At 40.1% G+C, this 26630-nt stretch overlaps 2 protein-coding genes across 5 annotated transcripts in view; both read left to right on the top strand.

The window, feature by feature from the left end:
- Positions 1-13483, top strand: part of Map3k5 (mitogen-activated protein kinase kinase kinase 5) — a 212452-nt gene extending 198969 nt beyond the window's left edge. For all 4 annotated transcript variants that reach the window (XM_071612996.1, XM_027938433.2, XM_071612994.1 and 1 more), the window contains 5 exons: positions 2569-2812; positions 9338-9450; positions 10421-10533; positions 12004-12080; positions 12701-13483. In XM_071612996.1, coding sequence (XP_071469097.1) covers positions 2569-2812; positions 9338-9450; positions 10421-10533; positions 12004-12080; positions 12701-12761 — 608 coding nt within the window. In that variant the 3' untranslated portion in view covers positions 12762-13483. The remainder of the gene's footprint in view (positions 1-2568; positions 2813-9337; positions 9451-10420; positions 10534-12003; positions 12081-12700) is intronic.
- Positions 13484-18966: 5483 nt separating this feature from the next.
- Positions 18967-26630, top strand: part of Map7 (microtubule associated protein 7) — a 177689-nt gene continuing 170025 nt past the window's right edge. Inside the window, exon 1 of the mRNA XM_027938534.3 lies at positions 18967-19037. Coding sequence (XP_027794335.2) covers positions 18971-19037 — 67 coding nt within the window. The 5' untranslated portion in view covers positions 18967-18970. The remainder of the gene's footprint in view (positions 19038-26630) is intronic.

Here is a 26630-nt window from a genome sequence, read left to right on the forward strand (position 1 = left end):
TAGAATCCTAGGTTTGGCTTGTCTGGGGACAGCAGTAAACAAAATGGCTATGAGAAGAAAAGCAGCAGGTGAAGATTTAAAGGGCTAGCTACACCTGTACACGGGTCAAGTAGGTGAAGACAGAACAGTTACCTAGAGGACCGGCCTGCAGGCCTTCAGTGACCCTGCTGTCGTAGCCGGCTTGGAGTGGTGGGATGGGGTTTTCCATGGCTCCTGTTGCACTCCCCTCCTCCACACAGGTTCTTTTTTTGACCATGTTTTTTCTCTTTCCCTGTTTTTTATCATAGTTGTACATGATGGTTAGCTGTTACATATTCACACATGCACACAAAGTAATAATACATTTAAGCCAACATCCTTCCCCAGCACTTCCTCCCTCTCTCCCCACTCTCACCCCTTGGTCCCTTTTCTATGCTGGTCTCCCTTTGATTTTCTTTTTCTTTTTTTTTTTTTAATTAAATTTTTTAAAAATTTTCCTTTGATTTTCATGAGATCCCTGCCTCTCCACTCTCCTTTTTCTTTTTCCTCTCTAGCTTATACATCTGACAGAAAACATTTGACCCTTGGCCTTCTGATGTGGGCTTATTTTGCTTAACATAATGATCTCTAGTTTCATTCATTTTCCTACAAATAACATAATTTCTTTCTTCTTTATGGCTGAATTAAAACTCCATTGTGCATGTATACCACAGTTTCTTTATCCATTCATCCAATGATGGACACCTAGACTGGTTTCATAGTTTGGCTATTGTGGGTTGTTCTGCTGTAAACATAGATATGCATGTATCACTGTAGTTTGATGACTGTAATTCTTTAAGATATATACTGAGGAGTGGTATTGCTGGGTCACCTGGTGGTTCCATGCCTACTCTTTTGAGGAACTTCCATGATGATTTCCATAGTGGTTATGCTAATTTACAATTCTACCAGTAGTGTAAAAGTGTTCCTTTTTCTCCACATCCTCTCCAGCATTTATTATTGTTTGTATTCCTGATGACTACCATTTTGACTGGTATGAGATGAAATCTCAGTGTAGTAATTTCTAATGATGTTGGATATTTTTCATATATTTGTTGACCATTTGTATTTGTTCGTTTGAGAAGTGTCTATTTAATTCACTTGCCAATATATTAGTTAGGTTATTTGGGAGGTTTTTGTTAACTTTTCTGTGATCTTTATATATTCTAGATATTATTCCTCTGTCAGAAGAATAGATAGCAAAGTTTTTCTCCCATTCTGTAGGTTCTCTTTTCACATTCTTATTTCCTTTTGTGCAGAAGCTTTTAAATTTGATGTCATCCCATTTATTAAATCTGGGCATTTTATTTCCTGAGCCTAAGGGATTTTATTAAGAAAGTCTTTGCCTGTACCTATATGCTAGAGTGTTGGCCCTGTGATCCCTCTAGGAGTTGCATAGTTTCTGGTCTAATTTTTAAGTCTTATCCATTTTGAGTTGATTTTGTGCAGGGTGAGGGATAAGGGTCTAATTTCATTCTTCTACATATGGATGGATAACCAATTTTTTCAGCACAATTTGTTAAAAAGGCTGTCTTTTTTCCAATGTTTTTGGCACCTTTATCAAGGATCAGATGACTTTAAATATTCACACAGTTTCTTTTTCTTTTTTTTTTTTTTTTGTGGTGCTGGGACCTTATGCAGGACCATAAGCCAGGACCTTATGCATGTGAGGCAAGCACTTTACCAACTGAGCTGTATCCCGAGCCCTCGCACAGTTTCTTAACCTGTGGTTCATGGACTCTTGGGAAGGCTTTAGGAAGTCTGTATATAGCTAAGAATTCTAGGTAAAATGTTTTATGGATGTATTTTTCTTTGGGGAGAGTTTCTCTGACTTTCATCAGGTTCTCAGTGGTTTCTATGATCCAGTAAAAAGTTCCATGTGACAGACCATGTTGGTGACAAAATCAGGGCATTTCTGCCACCCAGATTTCACTTAAATTATTCCTTCTAATGGACCATTAGGAGGAACTAGTTCCCTTGCATTTTAAATGTTATAGGAAAAAAACATGGTATTTACTTTTGTCTCTGTAATCTCTGTACATTACACTTTCCTTATTTCTAAGCAAGTTAATGGTTTCCGGATATTGCCAGTTGTGATGGCACACGCCTATAATCCAAACTTCTCAGGAGACTCAGGCAGGAGGATCACAAGTTCAAGGCCAACCTGGGCAATAAAGGGATTCCTTGTCTCCAAAAAAAAAAAGGGGGGGGGGTTGCCAGGTAGTAAAAATGAATTTCACTTGCATAAGCATTTAAAATATTTTTTCTTAGTCGGTTTTTGTCATTTTCTGTTTTTCAGATTTTAGCCTTTATCTACGATGTGAACATTCTTTTGTTTGAATTAAGTCATTCTGAGTTTCTTCAGCCTGTAAATTGTATATATTCATTGGCAGAACAAATCTGAATTAATGCACAGAAATCCTTACTTTTAGAGGAGCCGTTTGGAATGCATATCTTATAGCTTGTGGGAGGATTGATATTCATATCTTAAGACAGGAAGGCAATGAGTCCTGCTTTATTAACTCTATTTGTTGATATTGTGCCAAACAGAACTGAGGCCACATTTTAGCCTGGCATCTGAGAGTGATACTGCCGATCCAGAAGACCTGGATGTAGAAGATGACCATGAGGAACCACCTTCAAATCAAACTGTCCGAAGAGCCCAGGCTGTCATTGAAGACGCTGTGGCTACCTCAGGGGTGAGCACACTCAGCTCCACTGTGTCCCACGATTCCCAGAGCGCTCACCGATCACTGAACGTGCAGCTTGGAAGGATGAAGATAGAAACTAACAGGTAGGTTCCCTGGAAGCTGAGTGTGTTTTTGATCAACTTTAAAAGCCTGATATAAAAAATAAAATAAAAGTTATTGGTAATTTTTTTTTAAAAAAAAGCCTGATCCACAGGACATACAAAATATGATTCCTTTATCTCATTCATGTATGTACACTTGATTAAATGCCTTTCTTTATAAAAGTAGTCTCTTTTGCCGGATACCACTTTCTGCCCCTCCCGTTTCAAGACTTCTTCAGCACCTTTTGTTGATGTTGTTGTTGTTTATTTATTTTTTGATAGTGCTGGGGATCAAACCCAGAGCCTCATGCAGAAGGGGGCGAGTCTAATACTGGGCTACACCCAGACTGATACCATTTCTTCAGTTGGTGCTTTATCTCCAAGTGCACTGAAAATTTCAGAGTAACGAAGTTGCACCCTCCTAGACTGTCTTGCCACCCAAAGACTTAGAGCAGCATGTTCCTTCCCATAGATAGCTGAAAGATACAGAGAGCCCACATTCTTGAAAGCCCAGGATTTGGAATATCGAGTTCTTTCAGGAGAAGATTTCTGCTTGAGGGGGCAAAACGAACTTTGCACTTTAGAACATTGAAAAGATGATAGATGAACGTACTTATGATTCCATTCTGTTTTTAATATGCTGTGACATGCCTGGACTGTAATTTGTCTTTGAGAATTTGGTAGCATAGAAACCACACAATCAGGTTTTTTAAAAATTTGTTATATATGACAGCAGATCGCATTATAATTCATATTACACATATAGAGCACATTTTTTTCATATTTCCGGTTGTATACAAAGTATATTCACACCACTCGTGTCTTCATACATCTACTTAGGGAAATGATGTCCATCTCATTCCACCATCTTTTTTACCCACCTCTTGCCCCTCCCTTCCTTTTTTACCCACCCCTTGCCCCTCTGTTTTATCTAGATTTCATCTCATCTTCACATGCTTCCCCTCCCAACCCCACTATGAATCAGCCTCCTTATATCAGAGAAAATATTTGGCATTTGGGTTTTTGGGATTGGCTAACTTCACTTAGCATTATATTCTCCACCTTCATCCATTTACCTGCAAATGCCATGATTTTATTCTCTTTAAATGCTGAGTAATGTTCAATTTTGTATATATACCAAAGTTTCCCTATCCATTCATCTACTGACGGGCATATAGGTTGGTTCCACAGTTTAGCTATTGTGAATTGTGCTGCAATAAACATTGATGTGGCTGTATCCCTGTAGTATAGTATGCTGTTCCACACGATCAGGTTTTTAAGTGAAGAGTAAATACTTCCTGTTCTTCACAGATGTTGGTACAGTTCAAGGTCTGAATCTTTATGATTTATAGCTTCCTGTACTGGCTACCATTGACACGTGGGAACTGACTTTATGGCTCTGGGTTAACAAAAAAGTTTTGTTATTTTTTTAGTGAATCAGGAAAAGGTGTTCCATATTTAGAAAACTTAGTTAAAAATTCTAGTTCACAAGGATATTAAAAAATCTTATTTCTAGTCATAAGTTCTGGGTTTTTATAAAAATTTTTAATTTTTAAATTTTGAGATAGGGTCCTGCTAAATTGTTGAGGCTGGTGTTGAACTTGGGATCCTCCTGCCTTAGCCTCCTGAGTAGCTGGCAATAGTAGGTGGCAGGCATATGCCACCATGCTCAGTGAGGTTTTTAAAGTAAAGCTTGGATTCCAAACTTAGTGCAAAATTTATCTGACATTCAGAAACACGAATTTTGGTTGCATGATTTAGTAAATCTATATAGATTCATCTTCTATGATTTACGTAGTGACCTTATTTTTTGGTTCTGGGAATTGAACCCAGGGGCATTTAACCACTGAGCCACTTCCCCAGTCCTTTATTAAATTTTATTTAAAGACAGGGTCTCACTGAGTTGCTTAGGTCCTCACTAAGTTTCTGAGACTGGCTTTCAACTGGTGATCCTCTTGCCTCAGCCTCCCAAGCCACTGGGATTACAGGCATGCGCCACTGCTCCTGGTGAAACTTTTTTTTTTTCTTTTTTTTTAATGAAGGGAAATTGGCTCTCTGACTTCATATCCCAATCTCAGGCTCAGAAACCCAACTCTTAAAGAACGTGGGTCTTTTCTGAGACTTCCTTTAAATCTTGGTGTCCCTCACTCCTCTTCTGAAGCATTAGTCCAGTTCTAACACCCCGTCCATTATAATAAATGCTAACTTCTCTGTAGTTTACTGTCACCAGTCCCGAGTGGGGCTGTTTTTTGGACCCCTGCTCTGATCTCTGGAGGAGGAGAGTTCCCATGTTACTGCTTTAGTCCAGCCCTCCTGCTCCTGGCTTCTCTTCAGAATTATACAGATAGTAAAGCTACTTTGTTTACCAAAGAGCTGGTAGATCTGCTCCTCTGGCTCTGGGCCTCTCCTCGACACACCCTGGCCATGTCAACAGGACCTGCCTCCCTCGGTACAGCTGGATACACACTCCTTCCCTTCTCTCCCTGGCCCGTTTCGTTGACCTCTTGTTCACCACCTGGCACTGCCTTCTGCCTGTCATGCTTGTGCCATCAGCTGTCCCCAAAGGCTGCTCTTTTCCAGCTGCTTTCTTCACATCTTCACATTTCTTTTCTGAGGCTTTCTTGGCCCCAGCTGAAATCCTGCTTCTCAAGTCTGCCCATCCCTCTTAGAAGAGTAGGATTTGCCACATGCCCTTACTAAATTCAAGACCAGCCTCAGCAACTGTGAGATCATCTCAAAATAAAAAAATAAAAAGGGGCTGGGGATGGAGCTCACTGGTAAAGTGCTCCTGGGTTCAACCCCCAGTACCACACATACACACACACAAGGTCAATATGGATAATATCATAATTGATGAAAAACACTTAAGATAATCACTTTTCTGCATTTTTTGTAATGGCCCACACATTGGTGTGTTTTCTCTATAGTTACAGTTGAATCTGTGAAATCTATAGGATCATTGGCTCCTTTGTCTTTTTTCAGTAGTGTCTTCCATAGTTTCTCTGTTGCCCTCAGAAAGTAAGATGGGCTACAGCATTTGCTTCATGCATGAATTGAAGAAAGGATGGTGATCTAGTACAGGCATTGAGTAACTGAAAGCAGGGACCGGTTGTGTGTGTATTGGTCCTTTTAATTTTCATTTGAAAATTACTTCAAATATAAATGTATGTATATTGTGAAATGAATCTAGAAGATGTGTGGTTGCTTTCAGGAAAGGTTGTAGTTCTCGTGTTAAAAAATCTTAAGCTTATGAATTGTGTTGCTATAAACATTGATGTGGCTGCGTACCTGTAGTATGCTGTTTTTAATTCCTTTGATATCCTTTAGTAGATGAATGGATAAAGAAAATGTGATATATATACATAATTGAATATTACTCAGCATTTGTAGGTAAATGGATGTAGTTGGAGATTATAATGCTAAGTAAGCCAATCCCAAAAAACCAAAAGCCGAATGTTTTCTCTGATATAAAGATGCTGATTCATAATGGGGATGGTGGGGGAGCATGGAAGGAATAGACAAACTCTATATAGGGCAAAGGGGAAGGAAGAGAAGGGAGGGGGCATACGGGTAGGAAAGGGGGTAGAATCATAGGGCAGTCATTACTCTAAATACATATATAAAGACATGAATGGTGTGACTCTGTGTACAACCAGAGACATGAAAAATTGTGCTCTGTCTGTGTAATATGAATTGAAATGCATTCTACTGTCATGTAGAACAAATTAGAGTAAATAAATAATTTTTTTAAAACTTTAAGTTTATAATATTTAGGATGATCAGCTGGGCATGGTGGCCCATGTCTATATTCCAGTGGCTGTGGAGGCTGAGGCAGAAGGATTGCAAGTTCAAAGCCAGCCTCAGCAATTTAGCAAGGCCCTGTCTCAAAATAAAAAATAAAAAGGACTGGGGATGTGGCTCAGTGGTTAAGTACTTCTGGGTTCAATCCCCAATATCAAAAAAAAAAAAAAAAAAAGATTTTAGGATGATCACTAATGAAGGTAAGTCAGACTTATCCAGCTCTTCATTATTAGAACATCAATAATTCTAAATGGCAAAAACAAAATGTATATTTTATTTCTATTTAAGAATATGCTGTCAGAAAATGTTCTATAAATTTACACACAAGTAGATGGAAGAACATTATTAAACCCCAGTTTGGAAGCAGCTGACTGGTTAGCTGATTTCTCTATCATACAATTCTATCAATTCATCTGAGTTTTTGACCTCACGGAAGATCCTTGCCATACTTTTCTAGAACACAAAGGCAAACAATTACCTTCATTACAAAATATTTCCCTACTAACTGAACCCAAAGTAAAACTAAAACTGGTGGATTGGATATATACTGAAGATAAATAATTTTAAGAGCTGGATTTGGGACAAATTAGGTGGCCTGTCAATGCTGTGATTCCAATGCTAAGTTCTGGCATTTTGGGGGAGGGATGGGGGTACCAGGGATTGAACTCAGGGGTACTCAACCACTAAGCCACATCCCCAGCCCTGTTTTATATTTTATTTAGAGACAAGGTCTCACTGAGTTGCTTAGCGCCTCGCTGTTGCTGAGGCTGGTTTTGAACTCTTGATCCTTCTGCCTCAGCCTCCTGAGAGCTGCTGGGATTACCGACATGCACCACCACACCCAGCTAAGTTCTGGCTTTTAAATATAAAAAAGAATGTAGCCTAGGCAAACATGCATAAAATTCTAGAAAATGTCCTTGTGTTTGAGAAAACAATAAGACAATGCCATTACTATTCCATACATGGAGATCATCAAGATAGACAAATATATGTACCAGACTAAAAAATGGCTAGCTTAAAAAATCATTCAGAGCATGCTGTCCATTGTTCAAGTATCATTTATACTGAAGAATATAAAAAGTATCCCCCATGCCCTCTGCTTTCTCCTCTTGCTTTCTATTCATGCTGGTTCAGCATGTTTACTCTGCAGGTGACTTTGTTTACCTTTCTTCCTCAACCACCTTCTCTGCCTCTCATTGTGCTTTATTTTTGACCCACTCTCCTATCTACTTGGTTATAGTCCTTCTTCCATCCTTAAGTCCTGTGGGAATGGGGTGGAGCTTGGGAGACCAGACAGGAGCCCCTGCTCAGCCCTTGCAGGACTGTTTTCTAGGGCCTGAGGCTGCACCAGGGCACAGAACAACCCTTACTAGAAGCCAGGCACTTTACCTGTGCTTTCCCATTCAATGCTTACAGTAATCCTTTCTGCAAGATTTCCTTCTTAGTTTTACAAGTGAGAAAACTTAAAGTCCAGGGACATTAGGTAATTTATCTAAGATTAACACAGGAAGTACATGTCTGAACTGGGCACAAGCGCAGACCCATCTGCAGAAACAAACTTTTGGATGGAACATGGTCCTGAGTTAAATCTATCCATAGTCAGAAAATGAAACAAAGATAACTCGTTAAGAGAAAAGTGTATGCAATCATTTATCTTAGTGATCTTACTAATAATTATATACTTTAAACTATTATAATTCTGAATTCAAGTTATACAAATATATTTTTCTAAGAAATAGAGAAATGGAACATCTCTTTTCATAACTTGGAATGTTTTCTCCAAGAAACAGTGTTGGACATGGAGAGTAGGTTTCTAGTTGATTCTCTGTTGCACAGTGAACCTCCCATAGTAAGAACTGTTATGAATATTATTTCTCCTTGTTTGTTGGAGGCTGCATCAAATGTCAACCAAAAGCTAAAAGTACCAGGAACACAGCTGTCTTTTTACCCACTTTGCCAACCCTACCCTACCTCTCGGAAGTGAGAAGAATAGGAGCAGCAACAATCATTAACATTTATTGAGCACTTGCCATGTGCCAGATAGTCTAGGCAACCTCATCTAAAAATATTCTTCAAATTTTTATCACTTAAGGAAAGTGATTACCTTTTTGTTTTTCATTGATTATGATATTATTTGTATTTACCAATTTGGATTGAACCCAGTAGTGCTCTACCACTGAGCTCCATTCCCAGCCCCCCACACACATACTTTTTTTTTTTAAGGGTCTTACTAAGTTGCTGAGGCTGGCCTTGAACTCATGATCCTTTTGCCTCAGCCTCTGGAGTCACTGGGGTTATAGGCAAGCACCACCACACCTGGCTTAACAACTGTTTTTGATGAGAGGTCTTACATGTAAAATTAACACCCCATATTTATATTTTTGACACTTATTGTCATAATAAGAAATAGTAGAACCGTATCTCTGAAGATTGTAGAGAACCATCTGGGAGGATGTTTTTGAATTCTTGCCTCGAAGTTCAGTCTTCCAGAACTTTGCTGCTGGGTTGAGGGGAGGAGGCTGAGGCGCTGCAAAATCAGTGTTGCCTAGGAGCTGTTGAGACATGCAGTCTCTGAGCTCACCCCAGAGCTACCGTGTCAGAATCTTTATTTCCATAAAATCCTAGGGGTGTCTGTGCTTATTGTAGCTTGAGAAGCTGGTGTCCAGAATATCACTCTCTCAGCTCCAGCTTTATGATCCCCTCATCCAATGTTATTTTCTTCTGCAGATTACTGGAAGAATTGGTTCGGAAAGAGAAAGAATTACAAGCACTCCTTCATCGAGCAATTGAAGAAAAAGATCAAGAAATCAAACACCTGAAGCTAAAGTCCCAACCAATAGGTGAATAACAGAAAATTTTGAAGTAATACTGTTCAACCAGGCTGCCATGAAAAGCTGATAAGACCAACAGGCAGTTTTATTGCATGGCCTAGCATCTGTCCCTTCTACCACAATGACAAGTGGAATTTGCCATAGGGGAAAAAAAAAAAAAGCCAATTCTTAACTGTAACAAATTTTTTTTTTTTTGAGGTGCTAGGGATGGACCAGGCCCTTGTGCATGCTAGGCAAGCATTCTACCTCTGAGCCTTGGAAATTATCATTTCTTACAAGTGTAGTAAAAATGGATGATTCATAGTTACCTTTCCTGAGATTATATATTATTGAGGTAAATAGGGCTTTCCACATTTTTTATCTTTATTTCTTTTTAAAATTTCACAATGAGATTTAGAATAAAATAACACTATTTTGTTTTGCATTTGTATTTGGTGTATTCTAGCTCTTTTTTCCCCTTATAATTTGAAGAGGCTTAAATTGAACAAGGTACAACAATAAAAAGTCATGGGTTGAAACTTTGAAGAAATCTACTCCATGAGAAATTGATGGTGAAAGATAATCTTTAGGAAATGTTACTTAGCCAATTTAAAAGAAAATTAGTTATTGGCTCAAATATTTGGTTCTTCCATATTATTATAAATAGTGAAAAAAATCAATTATTATAATTATACAGTTCTCTGTTGTTTTCATCTTTGTTGCTTGAAAAACACAAAGCCACAAAGTTTATTCTAAGAAACTATGAAAGTGATGTGGAAGTATCTCACATTATTGCTTCTGACTCTCCACTCACTAATGGACTAACTAGTCTTCTGTTTATATTATTGTTTATACTGCCAGTCTCAGTGGTTCCCATTAACTATTCTCTTGATAGAGTGAAATCTTTTAATAAGTATTCACAAATGTCTGGGTACCTTGAGGGGATCAGAAGACCTCTGGTAGGTGAAGCTAAGAATGTCCCTCTCAAATCTGGTTCTAGATATTCCTGGGTTGGCTGTGTGTCACCTGAACTCTCCTGGCACAACCACTGAAGATTCTGAGCTTACTGACTGGCTGAGAGAAAATGGAGCTGATGAGGACACTATAAGTCGGGTAAAGAAAACCATCTGTGGGACCCATATTCTTTCACTTTGTGTCATAATGTCAAGGGCCTGCTGCCTGCCTGGCATATTCTAGGCACAGAGGTTATATTGAGCAGCAGATCAGATCCAGCTGGCAGATAATTCCACAGATTAAAAATATAATTATTCACTGTTAATTCTATGAAGGAAAAGTTTTGGGGGGAGGGGGAGGTTAGGGAAGGTTCTCCTGGAAGGTTATGGATAAACAAAGAAATATGGAGAATAAAGTAGACTACCTGTAGGTAGATATTTTGGGTGTCTACAAATAGGGGAAGATCTTTTGGGGGTTGGGGCGCAGAATGTTCAAAAATAAGAAGGCAGGCAAAAGCAATGCTAGTCACAGCCATTAGGGATTTTAATGGTTTTGAATTTAAAATAAGGAAGGGGGGGGGGTCAAAAAAGAACTGAAAGAAAAAAGCTGTTCTCTGGCTAATATTTTTGTTTGTTAGATTTTTAATTCTCTGGGCAGTGGATATTTGTTAAAATAGAGCTTCTTAGTGAATGTATGTCAGAAATGTTTTCTCTACAAACTATATTATATCTGTAATGACCTAATTCCTCTTTGATCATTATAGACTTTTATGGTGAGCCTGAGTAGACATTTGTGTATTAAAATTATATGTATGTGTAAACACATATACACATTAAGAGGTGATCTTATTACTTGATAGAAAGGACCTTTTAATGTTATATTGATTTCAGTTTTATATTTAAATTTTTCAAAAGCTAAAAGATGTCTTCTTCCTTGTTAATCAGTTGGACCTCTAGATAAAATCTGGGGTCTCCTTAGAAGTCTGCATTCACAAGTTGCTGCTAACTAAGCTGAAACAACGCTCTTGCCAGTGGGAAATAATGCATCCAATCAAGTTCTCCAAAATATGTATCCCTCTAACTTATGCTCAAATCACAATTGAGGAGTAATAATTAATGATCCACTAAATCATTGCCCCTTTGTTTGACTTAAAATTGAAAAGCTTCAGTTTTTAAACTAGGACTGTGGATTTTGTAGTGAATTCTAAGAAAGTCAATTTCAATAGCCATGAAAAAGTAAGTTCGGAGACTAAGCATAAGCAGTAACTCTCTAGGAACATTTCTGTCTACTTGAGTAAAAACAGAGCTACACAGCACCAAGCCTCTGCAGTACAAACAAGGGTCTATGAGCCCCAGATGGAACTGCAAGTGAGCCTTCTCTGTTCCTTAGAAACCCATTCAGAAATTGTGTCCCTTTAGTCCATGCGTTTGGAAGTCACGGATGCATCTCTTTGTAATTCTTTGTAGTGGGGAAGCCTTTTTTTCTGATCATTCCTGAATATGGTGTTTTCAGTGGATTTCCTTGTAGATTCATTTTTAATCATTGCCAGTGTTTGTGTTATGGACAGAGTTAATTTTTAAAAAGTACATAAGACACTTATTTTCTGCATATGCTCAACTTTCTCTACAGTTTCTGGCTGAGGATTATACACTCGTGGATGTCCTCTACTATGTTACTCGCGATGATTTAAAATGCCTCAGACTAAGGTACCACTTTTCTTTCTAAGTTGTGACGGCAGAACGAGCGCTGTGCTGAAATCGAAGAAGGTTCCTGCCCTAGGTCTCTAGCTAGCTCTGTGCCCATTGGCACAGCTCTTTTGTTTTCAGCCACCCTGGGTAAACTTAACTGGGCCAGGCTTTTTTGAGAACTCCAAAACTAGTATTTCTGTAGAAGGGAGATTTTTTCTTGAATAATATGCAGACTAAGACCATGCATGTATGATAACGTTTCATGATTGTCTCATACTTTTTATAAACACTAGGATGAGGGGATGGTTTGCCACCCCCAAACCTGCAACATCTGAGACAATTTGTGAGTTTTCTCTAGCAGGCCAGGCATATCCTTTACTACTACACCCACCTCTGTGAAGACATTTCAAAAATGCTGAAATAGAAAATGATGGTTTGAGGCCTGGCAGTTTGTGGGAGTGGAAAGGAAAGGAATGGAGAGATGATGAGAAAATATGTACAAAAAGAATATTGATAAGATGTGGGGATCTTCATGTTCTCATCAAAGCAACTGAACACTTAAGAAGTCACTTGTATATTTCAAGGGCAGTGTTTCAAGTGAAATGTTCTCTTCACCATGTTCTTGTGTCTTCACGCAGGGGAGGTATGCTGTGCACACTGTGGAAGGCGATCATCGATTTTCGAGACAAACACACTTGACTGCCATGCAATTTGATCTTCGGTGGAGAATCTGAAAATTAATACAGAACTGATCTTCTTAGGGGAGGGAGAATCGAAGGGAGAGAGAGAAGCTGCACTTTAAATCCAGTATTTGTTTACTTTCGTTAAAAAAAAAATAGACAAGACACACTATGAAGTTTCCTAACTGCTTCTATTTCTACATCCTTAAGGACTCTTCATAAGGACTCTCAAAACAATCTTAATTAGAATTCTAATGTCGAGGGTTATTTTAGTCTAAACATTTTTATGGAGATATTTTTAACTCAGCAGCTATTGCACTTCAGCCAAATGTTTATTTCACACGAAACAGATACACAACATTTCATGTGATCGTGTACCACTGGAACAAAACCAAAATGTGACCACAACTTTTTAGGATTGTGTGTGTTCTGTAATATGCCCAAGAATTGAAGTAGAAATGCAGAATTTCAGTTATTGTATAAAGTTTATGTTTTTTTAGTGTGCAGAATCTGAGAGCAATGGTTTTTACTATCTGTATTAATTGTAATATTGACTGTATTTTGTAACTTAATGTTTCTGGCCTGGAGTGCATTTGTCTGTTTATGTACTACTGAACGTACCAGTTGCACATGCCTGGATCATAGTAATGTTAGCTTGTTCTAAAGCTATTCATTGTGTTAACCCATTGTGTTATATTTACTCTAAAATTAAAAAGACTCCCAACATACTGTTTTGATAAATTCCAAAGAATTCTTATTTTGTGTTCACAAACTAAATGATGGTGTTAAATTTCCAGTTGTTTCTTCAACTTTAAGTAGAATCTGTCTTCTGTTCAAACAATCAAAGGACAACTGATGTCCAAATTGTTTTCAGGGGGCAACAGGTGGATGAAAAAGAGAGTGAAGAAGAAAGATAATAAAGGAAAGCCAATGTGTTTTTTTCAAAGCCCTAAGTTATTTTGAATGATGATTATGTATCTTAAGGGGTCTGCAAAGAACATCCTAATAACCCCGAATTGTCATATTTGGGGATTTTTTTTAAGCTTTTTTTCTTTTTACCCTCAGTACTAGGAATTGAACCCAGAGCCTCCCAGTCTGGTAGGTAAGCCTTCTACAACTGAGTTACATTTCCCAGCCCCTTAAATACTATATTTTTGTGAGCCTGACCTTGTTAATAGGATTAATTCTAAAAGTCCTAATAGATGGGTGAATGAAATAAATTTCTTACATACACAGGAATCTGATTATTACACAGGATAGAAGTAACAGAGTTGTTTGTGTATCATGACTTGACCCACATAAAAGTCTTTGATAATAGGAATCATCATTAAGTGAAAACTAAGATATAGTATTTCTTACATTGCATTAGAGAATACAAAACATTATCACAAATATTTTCTCATTTGACAGCTGGAACAATAAAACAGCTACATCTTATTTTACATCCTAATTTGGAGGGTAGATTGTTGCCTCTTGCACCTTGTATGGAAATTTCAAAGGAAGTAGGTCTAAATTTGATGATCTTTTATTAGACTCACACTGAAATGCTGGGTACCCTCACTAATTCCAATCCTCAAGTGTTTCTCTTGGACTGTATATATATATAGGCTCAAGCTACCCTTTTTCAACTAACTCCTCAGTGATACAGTCTTTCTTTGGGACTTTTCTCCTACCCTTTCTCTGTGGGCACATGTCCCTCTATGCCTACATGGTTCATAATACATTTCTAAGTCAGCATCATTAGGCTTTTATCATTTTGTGTCTTGGGCACAAAAGTAGGTAGTTCTGCTAATCGGTTCAGGAAAAGTCTGCACTATAAAGGCGTTTAACATCAATCGAGGCCAGGATTTTCAGTCTAGCTTCCTGTTAAAATGAGCTTGATGTTGATTAAAGATAGTGATGCTACCTGGGCTACAGTATAGCTTAGTGCTAAAACTCATGTTTAACACAGACAAGGCCCCGAGTTCCATCCCCAGAGATTGTGTGCCACCACCTCAGAAAAACTGTTTTAACTGTTTTTTATTGGTCTGGAATGGGGCAGATACCAGTTTTATAACACAATCCAATCCCAAGAAGGAAATTCCAGGTGATGCCTGAAGAGGGAAATGGAGAGCCACTTCCACAGAAGTAGTAGTCAGATGGTTATATTCATCGGTTGTTACAGACATTACAAACATAGCCTGGGAAAAAACTTATCACTCAGCTTGTGATCCCAGGCAAATTAATTAGCCTCCCTGTGTCTGTTTCCTCATCTATGAAATGGATGTAACATCCCTTCCTCATATGGTTGTTGTAAGATTCAGAGAAGAGCTGAGTGCTGTGGCACCTACCTGTAATCCCACTGACTCGGTAAGCTAAAGCAGGAGGATATCAAGTTTGAGGCCAGCCTCAGCAATTTAGAGAGAACTTCAGGAATTTAGTGAGACCTTATCTCAAATAAAAAAGGACTGTGGATGTGGCTCAGTGGTAAAGTGCCCCTGGGTTCAATCCCCAGTGCCAAAAATAAATAAATAATTAAGGCAGGTGAGGTGCTTAGCACAACACTTGGCACATATAGTAAGGACTCGGGTGCTGCCTGCTATTGGGATGGCTTGTCATTCACTCAAAAACACTGGGTAGTACTCAAGTTCACTGTAAGAGGTGGAATTAAGACACATCAGAAACATCAGTGGTGTAGTAAGTGCTCCAGTTACATCTAACTGCCAGAAGGGATCAAGAAAATCTTCCCAGAGAAGTGAAGTGATCTTGGAAAGATGGTTTGGAATAGAACAGTTATGCAGGGGGAGTGCTTGGAGGAAATACTGGGAAAAGCATATCTAATGTTTCCTTTTATTACATTTAGGTCTTTTTCTCCAAACTCTATCATCATATACTTTGTTTCATTCATTGCTAGGCCACCACATAAAGGAGTTTGGCAATGAGGAATTATCATTCACCCATTTGAATGCCTACTATGTGTGAGGCACTGTATCAGTACAAAAGACGTACTCATGATGGCAGGCAGGGCACGTGGTGTCAGCAAGGTCATTGGCAACCTGTCAACAAATAATATAATGGATGGTTCTAGACCTTATGGAAACCCTGTAGAGAAAACAGAAGACAAAGTCCTACTACCAAAAATACACATCAAGTTGAAGACACAAATTTGTATAAAGTTCCACCCAGTCATATGTTAAAGGCAGAGGATGAGTGGCAAACCCAGTAACCCCTGGTGAGGGTCAGAGGACAGGGCTGCTGAGAGCCAGCACGGGGTGAGGGGTGGACTTAAGAAAGGAGGCAGAACTTAACCTGGGCCTTGTAGGAAAGGTGTTATTAAATAAGTTGGGACCAGGGAATCACTGTGGGCAGAGGCCAAAGGTTAGATGGAATTTGAAAGGTGTTGTGGAGAAGTGAACAACTTGGTTGGCTGGAACTGTGAGTAATACAGACAAAAGATAGAAAATGGTGTAGAGGAAAGTTCAGGGACTGATGGGGCAGTAGGGTTGGGAAGGGAGTGGGGTTGATATTTTATTATGCAAAAACAGGGAATCTCTTAAAGGGCTTTGAGCAAAGGAGGGGAATATATAAAGTGGTTGTGTATTGTAAGATTCACCTAGTGAATTTGTGTTAAGGTAAGTTAAGGGAACTACACTGGACTCATGAATGAGTGTCTGACAGGAGTCAGGCTAGTAGGAAGTTGCGGGGCATGAGTTAATTGAAAAGATTTGGGGACTATGGTGATGAAAGGGAAGGATAGATGTTGAGCCTAGGTGAGTATGAGAAGAATTCAAATATGGGAAATTTGGAGGCAGAGGATTTGTCAAATCAATTGGCAGGGCTTCATGATGGAATTGCACAGAGACCAACGGAGAATTAGGAGGAATTAGGGCTGAGGTCAAGGATATATATTCTGGATTTGGAAGTTGCCTGGAGTTAATAGTAAATGAGGGCTGTAAGAGACAGAGAGAGAAGGTCTGTGGCTGAAAATTTAGGTGGGAGGGGGAATCTAAGTCAACCAAGGACACTAAAGAACTGGCCACAGGCATGAATCTAAGCCAGTAGGCAACCAAGAGGAACATGATGTGGGATCAGGTCTGCCGAAAGTTCAGGGGAATGATGGATTGAAATGCAACGAGTAACCTAATTTTGTGATGTGGGATTATTTAAAAAAGAATGCCAAGAGCTCATGCTTTCATTACTTTTGATTAACAAAACATGACAATATATTTGGGAGGGTTGGATATCAAGGAAGATACTTTCAGAATCAAAGAGGGCCCCTGGTGGAGAAACATCTAGGGAGTACAGAGATGAGGGACATGATTTCAAAGGAGGCAGAAGGCAAGCAGATGCAGATGGTATCAGGAGGTCCAGCTCCTCCCCTGGACAGGGAACTGTGAAGATTTGCAGATTCAAAATGGATATGGGAGTTCCAGCAGATGGCTTCCATGTTCCAAGTAAAGTACAACTTGAAGAACAATGTGATGGTGTTTGACATTTAACAGATGTCATCCATTCTCTGCACAGTCATAACACGTACTCTGCTGGAGATACTGCATTAGGTTTAGAACACAGAGTCTGCACAGGGTCCAAGTGCAGGATTTGGGAGTGTCCCTTATTACCTTTAGTTTGTTTTTAGCTTGGGGCAGACTGAAACATAAGTTTAAAAAAAAAAAAATAGAAGAATGGCCAAGCAAACACCAAAACAAACAAAACACCAATAAGTTGACTTATCAATAACTTGCTGGTTTACTCAGTTGGTAATCAGAAGATTGAAAACAAACTGTTTTCCTTTTCCATTATTCTGTCAAATATTTCAACTATAAATTCAGATAAAAGAGTCTTTCTAGGATTTAGAGAAAAGTGTCTTAAAAAGAAGTGTCTCAAAAATGACTTAATATGTAGTAAAAATTATCTTCTTGAGGCTCAGGCTGAGTTCTAAAACTACCTCCACTCACCTGCTACTTTATTTCCATTGAACAGAAATCTGTTCAGACTGATTTACATTTACATTTACATTAGCATAATTTACATTTGCCTTTCCTTTGTAGAAATGGTACTATAGGAAAACCCATAACCCATAACCACAGACCATAGCAGAAATGTCCCTTCATCAAAACTTCTACACATTCAGTGGGAAAAACAGTCAATCAAAGACTCAAAAAATCAGGTTTTACAGGTAAAGATTTTGAAAATTGTCAACTCAGCAGGAAATTCAACATTCTTTTCAGAGGCCCTTGAGTATCTAATACATTTTGCTGTGCTCCCTTTAAAAACCTCTGAAAGGGTTTTAAACTTCTGAGAACTTGATGGCTATGCTCAGCCATTGGAGGGTGTGGGAGTGTATTTCTATGTAACCAGGCAGAACAGGTTGCTGCTCAATTTTTGTTCCTTATGTTTCCATTTATGTAGGGTTTTTCCCTCTCTCAGCGTTTTGTTGCTTATCATCCGTTTAGGGCAGAAATTTGTTCTCTTCGGCTAAGAATCTGATTAATTAAATTAAAAAATCATCATTGTCTATTGCTTTTTTCCCTGGTCTTCCTGACTAAACCAGCAGTCACAAGGCAGTTTACGAATCGGAAACCAAGAATAAGAAAAGCCACATCAGTCTGCACAAGCTTCACTACCTTGTGTGCCCTGGAGCTCATCAGACAGAAGGCCTGGTGAAAAGAGAGTGTCGCCAGCAATGGCTTCCCAAACTGCGGATCGAGAGCGGATCCCAGCGTGGAATCCGGACTGTGTACTTCGGCTCTCCACGTGGCATCTGATTCTTGGGAGGCTGTCACCTTGAACTCCAGTCCCCGCAAGGCCGAGAGTGAGCTGGCATTGAGTTCAGAGGGGAAGAGGGCGTCGCCAAGCCCTCGCCCCACCTGGGCTGAACCGCGGTCCCTGACTCGCCCAGGCTCTAGATAGCGCGGTCAAGCCTCGCCGCCGACACCTCCGCGGACCTCCAGTGGCCGGCAGCGGGTGGACGGCGGCGGCCGGAAGCTGCGGGCGAGGGTGCGTGGCACCGCCGTTCTTCCAGAGTCTACTCGGCCGGGTCGCTCAGAGCGGCTGCCACGCAGCACCTGCCCGCGAGGGGGCGCGCCGGACCCAGGCCGCCGCCGCCGCCGCCGGAGCTCGCCGCCCCCGCGCTCCGCCCGCCCCACTCGGCGCTCACCTGGCTGGGCCGCGGGCTGGGAGGCGGGGGCCGGCGGGAGCGGAGCCGAGGAAGAGGGCGGAGCGGCTCTCGGAGCGCGTCATCGGAGCACCATGGCGGAGCTGGGAGCTGGCGGCGACGGTCACAGGGGCGGCGACGACGCTGCGCAGAGCGAAACAGGTGACTGCGCGGCAGGGACGGCCGGGGGGCGGCAAGCGGGACCGGGGGGCTGGTGCGGGGCGCCGGTGGCACCCCAACCCGCGCGGCCGCGGCCCGGAACGGCCGGCCGGCCGAGCGCGCTGCCCCTCGCCCGCGGCCGCCGGCCCTGACGCCCCGCTCGACTTCCCTACAACAGGTGGAAGCCCGCCGGGCCGCGGGCGGGGAGCGGACGCGGGAACGCCGCCCGACGCCCTCCCCGACGGGGAGGTCGAATCCCCCTGACCTAAGAGGGCGCGGGGAAGTCCTCGGCCAGGTGCGGCGGGGCCGGAGCTGTTCCTGGGCGCGCCGGAGGGAGTCTCGGTCCCTGGCGGGGTCGCCGAGCTAGAGCGCGCGGTGAGCGGCCGCCCGCTGCCCCGAGAGCGCAGTTCCCACCCGCGGGGCGAAGGCGGAGGGCGCGCGGCGGGACCGTGGGGGCGGGTTTGGCCGGCTCTGGGATAAGTCCACATGCAAGAGTCCTCAGAGTTCCTGCTTTTACCCGGTGCTTGAAGCTAAAGTAAGAGCATTGGCCGGGCCGCTCCGGATTTGGTCTTTGGCCTCGGTATTGAGGATCTCCTTCTCCCGCAGCCGCCACCGTCACCCACAGGGACAGGGGCACATAGCCCCGGGACAAGAAGCGAATCTTCCCACCAACTCTTCATAATACGAAGCCGGCTTTTCCCCCTCGTGGTGTGTGTGTGTGTGTCTGTGTTCTTTTTCTTTCCTCTTGAAAAGACTACCTTGAAAAGCCTATCGTCCCTCCTAGCTCCTCTTTTCTTCTATTCGTGGCCAGTCTGCTCTCTCTGTGCCTTCCTACACTTAGGATGGGGGTGATGAGATAGTTTCTTAAAAAGAGATTCAAACTGTACACTCCCCAGTCGCAAGCTACTCCCATACACTTATAATCGGAAACAATCATTGTCTAAATGTAAGAATCACGACCAACTTCCTAAGAGGTATTGATTTAGATGGTATACTTATTTTAACGTAACAGATCGTGAAAGCTTAAAATATTTGCAAAGTATGTATCTGCTATTGTAGGAAGAGGTTGGACGCTCTTGATTTACACCTTCAACCAAAATACCTGAGGTTAAGACTGACAAGGTGGCTTGCATTGTTTACTTTTAAGTCATGCTACTTCCTGTGGGGTGGTTGATCTTGTGTTAATCTTTTTGAAAGATCGGTAGATCATTATTTTGATTTGGGTGGGGAAGAGATGCCTGTGTAATTGCTTTGGGGAACTTGATGAACTGGGCGCTGAAACTGGGTTCCCCCAAGCGAGGGCAGCAGAGAAGCCTCATGCTCAGTTGTGGACAGGTAAATGCGACTGCAACAAAATTGTTCTAGTGACTTAATATGCCTTGATTTATGCTAAAAAATAAATTTTCTAGGATCTGCATTGGAACTTGTTAAGACCTAAGTAAACTACAAACTAATATATTCAGTGCCTGAGCATGTCGAAGAATGAATTAGCCATGTTTCTTACAAATATACAAATCAATCATGTGCCAGTGAAATATTTTCTTAAGAGTGAAATTAAGTTAGCTGTTATCTGCATCATAGAAAACAATTCTTCCACACCTTTGCCTAGAAATTTCAGTTTTGAAGGGATACATTTTTAAAAATATGGTCTTTTGGATAATTGTACTTTATAATTTAACAACAACAACAACAACAAAAAAAACACATTTCTGGCCCAAATTTGTCCCAGACCTGGGTTACTATTAATGTTTTGAGTACTCAGCAGTACCTGTGTTAACTGGTGCCAAAGATAGAAGATATAAAAGTACTCTTTGAATTTAGGTAATTGTGTTCTCAGAGAACAAGTGAGGTTTGCTTGAATTTTAATTTAAATTCTTCCATATATTTAAAATACATGACCTATATCTATTTTTTTCCCCCATGTACTGGGGATTAAACCCAGAATGCTTTGCCAGTGAGCTACCTCCCCAGCTCTTTTTATTTTTTATTTTGAGACAGGGTCTCACTAAGTTGCTGAGGCTGACCTTGAACTTAGGATTCTCTTGCCTTGGCCTCCCAAGTGGCTGGGCTTCCAGGTGTGTGCTACTGCAACCTGCCACATGACCCATATCTGAATATGGAATGTTAGAACTAACATTTCACGTTATATACATCAGTTACTGCAAAGTCATATTTTATAAGTATGTATGTATATATTTTTAATAATCACCTTTTTTTATCTTGAAAACGTGTCAGGGAAGGAAACCTCTTATCACATCAGGAGGTGAAAATGGCCACCTCAAATGGTAACATTTCCTGAAGGATTCATTTTCTTTTTAGGTTGCATTATTTTGAGGTAGAGTCTACACTTTTAGTTTGTGTGTCCCTGATAAAGACTGTAATCTAATTTTAGGGCACTTTAGGATCTTAAGTTATTACAAAAGTAGTGTCTATAATGTGTTCAGAAGTATAGGTGTGTGAATAAGCATATGTATATGTATATCAAAGATTAAAAATTGGTTGTGTACTATTTGAAGGCGTTACATAAGTCCAACATTTAATAACATGTCTGTATTATTTGTTTTCTATTTAAATATAATGATAACATTGTTTGTGATTAAAACTTATTTTTCTTGAGGATGAACAATTCTTTAAGTGTACTATAATATTTTTCTTGTCAATAACCAAAGGTAAGCAAGAACTGAAATAAAATTGCCTTGAAAACAAGTTTTTTTGTTTTTTTTTTTTTCACCACTAGAGGAAGTCAAGTCCTTTTTCAGGCTATTATGTTGAGTTATCAATGAGATGGGTGATCACAAAACTATCCTGACTTTTTATATTTAATTTATACTTATGTTCAAGAACTGTATAAAGTGATTTTGCTGAGCTAATTTCCCAATTTGATAACTTCTCCTAAAACTCTACTGAATTAAATGAAAACTTAAAGCTGCTTTTGATTAATTCATGATACCATCCTTTGATGTACATGAGAATTAGTTAATGTCTCTAATCTGTGAATTCTATTAATATTCCTTTGGGAGAAATGACTTAGAACCTAGAATTGGGCTTGTTTAATTCTCCTTAGTAAAACTGTGTGATGGGAAAATGTTTCCTTTGTGATCTTGATCACATCCCTTTGTTGAATTTTTCCAAATTAAAAGTGATCTTCAAGGTCTCACACTTAGCTCTAAGGGTCTAAATTAAATATCTGCAAATGAAAATGATAAAATAGGGTTCAGACTGCAAGTTGATATTAAGCTCATTCCTTTTGAAATTCAGGACCTACCTAAAAGCTGAGATGCTTCATTCAGGTGGCTGGATAGCTTTTCTGTTCTATGACCAGCTTTACCATTTGCTAAGTAGAGGAAGTATTAATAGTAGATTAGACAGTCATGCTCAGGAGCATGCATTTATGTGCTATCATTAGTTAGGCATGTGTGTGAAACCCTAATTTACATTGATTGGCATGTTCTCTGAAAAAAAATTCTGACATCTTTGTCTTGAACCTGAAAAATAATCATTTGAGGAGTTATTTTTTAAAAACTCAAATTTCATTATGTTAATGTAAGAATTGAAAATATTGAGACTTAGAATAATTTGACCAAGATATGTATATCTTCTATATGTCAAGCAGGGTGGGGGCTAGCAGGTCCATGGTCCTTGAATTTAGCAAAGAAGACAAAGTCCACAAAAAAGTAATTGCAGGTTATGAAGAGTTTAGTGGAGCAAGAATCACTTATGGCGATCATCAGGGAGCAACTTTTGGGGAATGGCACTTAAACTTTAAACATGGGCAAGTGATATATAAAGTTTGATGGAGGAAAGGGAGAAAAATAAAAATGCAGATGTGCAAAATAATAAAATGTTGGTATATGAACAAATGTCTAAAACCCAAAGTCTTAGAAGGTCAATTAGGAATGATGGTACATGGAAGCCAAATAGTAGAAGGGCTAAAGGCCAAGCTGAGGTTGACACATAATTCTAAGGGAAGGGTAATCTATTAATGATCCTTGAGAATAACAAGTCTTGATTGAAGATTGGCTCAGCATGTAACTGTGTTCATGAATCTCAAAATCTTGATTAAGTATTCTGGCAAAAGAGCTCAGCTGTGCTTTTAACAAGAACAAAGTCCTTTCATCTGGGGAAGTTCTTCTCTTCTATTGGTTTCTGCTGCTTTGGGAGAGGTGTAAGTCGGGTGGTGAGCATGCTTTAGGAGACAGATAAGCCAGATCTCTGGAGATCAAAGAAGTGGTAGGTCTTCTACTTAGCTGGTCCTCCTCCTCAAGAGTGTGCTGCAGAGTAGAGGATGGACTGAAGAGAAGAATTCAGTGACCTACAGGCCAACTTTGAGGTTACTGGAGAAATCCAGTTAGGCATTGGCATGGCAGGAGACATGGGAAGAGATTAATTCAGGATTCTGCAGAGGCATGTGCTAAAGGATCACAGGTAAAAAGGTAATGTGAGATTAAGCTCCAAGTTGGAGTTTTGCTCATTGATTTAAACTTGTCATTAACATAATAATGAGGAGAATCTGGTATTTGTGGGAGAAATGGAAAAGAGAAAACTGTTTTAGAAATGAAAATTTGTGGTATGAGAACAACCTGTAAATGTCCAAGACGGAAGTAGAAAATGGAGGTCAGGACTCTGGGGTTTCTTCCATGAGGGAGTAATTATTGAGGCCTTGTAGGGAGAGCTCAGGAAAAAAAAAAATGCTAAAGAGTAAAGGATAGGAGGAGGAAGAGCCAGTAGAGGTGGGTGGAGGGGTGTGAGCAATGAGGTACCTGCTGAGAGAGACAAAGAGGTCAAGGGTTCAAAGACTGAAGTTCTATGAGCTGCTGGTGTGTTTACAGGTAGTCACTGATCTACCCCGGAAGAAGAAGAATTTCAGTCGTCAGGTGTAAGAGTTGGTGCACCAGATTATGAGTGGGAAAGATTATAAACAGATTATAAATGGTGGGAAAGTAAAGATAGCCGAGTTTGATAGACCTTTCCATAAAATTTGCTGGTGAAAGGAAAAAATCCTTGAACAGGTGGGGAGATTTTCAGAAACTTTAAAATTTGCATGCAGGATTTATTGATTGATGCACAGTTCTTAGAGCATTGTTGACTATAATCAGGACCCAGAAGCCTTCTCTCTGGACCGCCTACTTGCCCTCACCTTTGCATTACTTCCCCTAACACCTGGCAGCCACTAAGATGCTTATGGCCTTTCTACTCTGGTTTTTTCAGAATGTCATAAAAGCGGAACCTATGCTTTGTTACATTTCGAGCCTGGATTTTTTTCTTTTCTTTTCTTTTTTCATTTAGCCTAATGCTTTTGAGATTTAAACATGCTACTGGGTGTATCCATAGTTTCCTGTTTCTCTTTTGATGAGTAGTTCACCACAGTATGGAGGTCTCATGGTTTATCCCACCTGTTGAAGAGCAGTGAGTTATTTCTGGGTTTTGGTGTTATGAATAGTACTGCTGTAAATATTTAAAGTTTTTTTTTTGTATGAACATAGTTTTCTTTTGTATAAGGTAAATAAATACCTCAGCGTGGGCTTTAACTGTGTAATAAGAAATTGCCAAACTTCCAGAGTGGCTGTACAGTTTTACATTTCTTTAAGCAGTATATATGAGTTCTAGTTGCACCAAATCCTCACCAACACATGTGTAATGTTGGTTTTGTTTTTCACTTTAGCCATTCCACCAAGTTTTTTCAGTTATGCAGTGTAATTACCTCAAAGTGAAATAGTACCTGTTTGGAGTGAGAACAGGTATGATTGGGAGACCTGGAAGTAGTGTTGTCCCAGATCCCAGGTATAATATGGAGTTGTTTGTTTTAATTTGTATTTTGTGGTGCTGGGGAAGGAATCCAGGGCCTCGCCCACACTAGGAAAGCACTCTACCACCCAGCCAAATCCCCAGCCCTGGAGTTTTTGTTTGGCTGTATTGGTTCTTGATTCTCCCTGTCTCTTGATCCTCCTACTATTTAGTTCCTGTGGAGTCTGTGTTCTGAAGTGGATTCTGAACAGAAGTATCATCATGAAGCATGTCCATGCCCATTCCCCTTCCCTTATTAATATTTCAGCCTTCAAGTCCTTGTAGAGGGGCTCTTCAGGATTTGGAAATAACATATATATATAATTTGTTGTTAGAAAGCTGGAAATATTTGTCATATAACCTTTTTGTGATCTTGATTATTAATTCCTTGTGGAATAATGTATATTGTCAAACTGAAGTTCTCAGTTACTGAAGTTTATTTAGAGTACTTTGTAATAGTTTTGCTAGTCTGTTTCTGGACCCTTAACTCCTCATGATGGGCTGGGTTCTGTGTACTGAATATGTATGGTGTTGAAGTTCATTCTTTTCTCCAGTTTTAGAGTTTATCTTAATCTCCAGTGGTAGTGGTTTCTACGTCTTCACTCAATTCTTGCGATGAATGCTCTTAGTTATAATTGTTTACACATTTAAGTGGCATTTGGGTTTTTCTCTATTCATTAAATGTTGTTTTCATTAGTATCTGAGAAATAGTTGAAAAAGACTCTATAAGCCATGCTGGATGGAGCACACCTGTGATCCCTGAGATTTGGAAGGCTGAGGCAGGAGAATTGCAAGTTCAAAGCCAGCCTCAACATTTTAGGAAGGCCCTAGCTAATTTAACAAGACCCTATCTCAAAATAAAAAGGGCTGGTGATGTGGCTCAGTTTGTTAAGAACCCATGGGTTTAATCCCTGATACAAAAAATATATGTGTGTATATATAAAATTTTCTTATTGGATGCCACTTTTATCAGTGCTGCCTCCCTCATGCTATGCAAGCTCTCTACCACTGATCTACACTGCCACCCTACCGCTTTGAATTTTTATTTGGAGAGTAATATATTTTGATAGCAGAAATTAACTATATAAGAGAGAATTAACTACATTGGGTGGTTCCTCCTTGATGCTCCTACAGAAATAATTGAAGGCATTGTGAGAAAACACCCAGGAGAGTTGAACAGACAGCACAGATGGGCGGAGGAGCTAAAACTAACTTGGAGAAGTGCATTTGCCACATGTGAACTTCTTTGCAAGAGTTCTTTGTAAATTCTGTGTTCAAGATTTGAGATTTGGTATCTCACGTTTTTTTATGTTTGTTTTTTAAGTTTTATTTATTTGCAAAAACCTCCTTTCTGGAGTTGGCTTTTTGGTAAAGAAAAGCATCCTTGGCAATGGTAGAGCCTCCAGAGTATAAATGTAGATCCCCAACACTCTGTTGAATATAGAAAAGCTAGGATAAGTCTAAATTTCAAGATGAAATTCTAGGGAGAAGCCCTTCTTTTAGTGTCCCCACACCCCGACACCTGGCCTGTTGAGTGGCAGTAGCAGGCATAATTGGCTCTACAGTGTGTCCTTGTGGCAGAAAGCTTGGCTGCTTCCCAAGACTTCAGGCCTCTGGTTTTCTGAAGCTCCCGAGCCAAGTCTTCTGTGTAGCAGACAGGGAAGACAAAACCTGGTTGCTTGCTTCCTGCCTCCTGCTGCATTGGTTTGTATTCATGGTAGATGCTCTAAATTAGCACAGTGACACCTGTAACTACAGGCCTGGTGAGTTCATTTAAATACAGCTTGCTCCTTGGCCATAGGCTACTTTGTT

The sequence above is a fragment of the Marmota flaviventris genome, chromosome 6 (assembly GCF_047511675.1).
Source record: "Marmota flaviventris isolate mMarFla1 chromosome 6, mMarFla1.hap1, whole genome shotgun sequence".
Classification (NCBI taxonomy): Eukaryota; Metazoa; Chordata; class Mammalia; order Rodentia; family Sciuridae; genus Marmota; species Marmota flaviventris.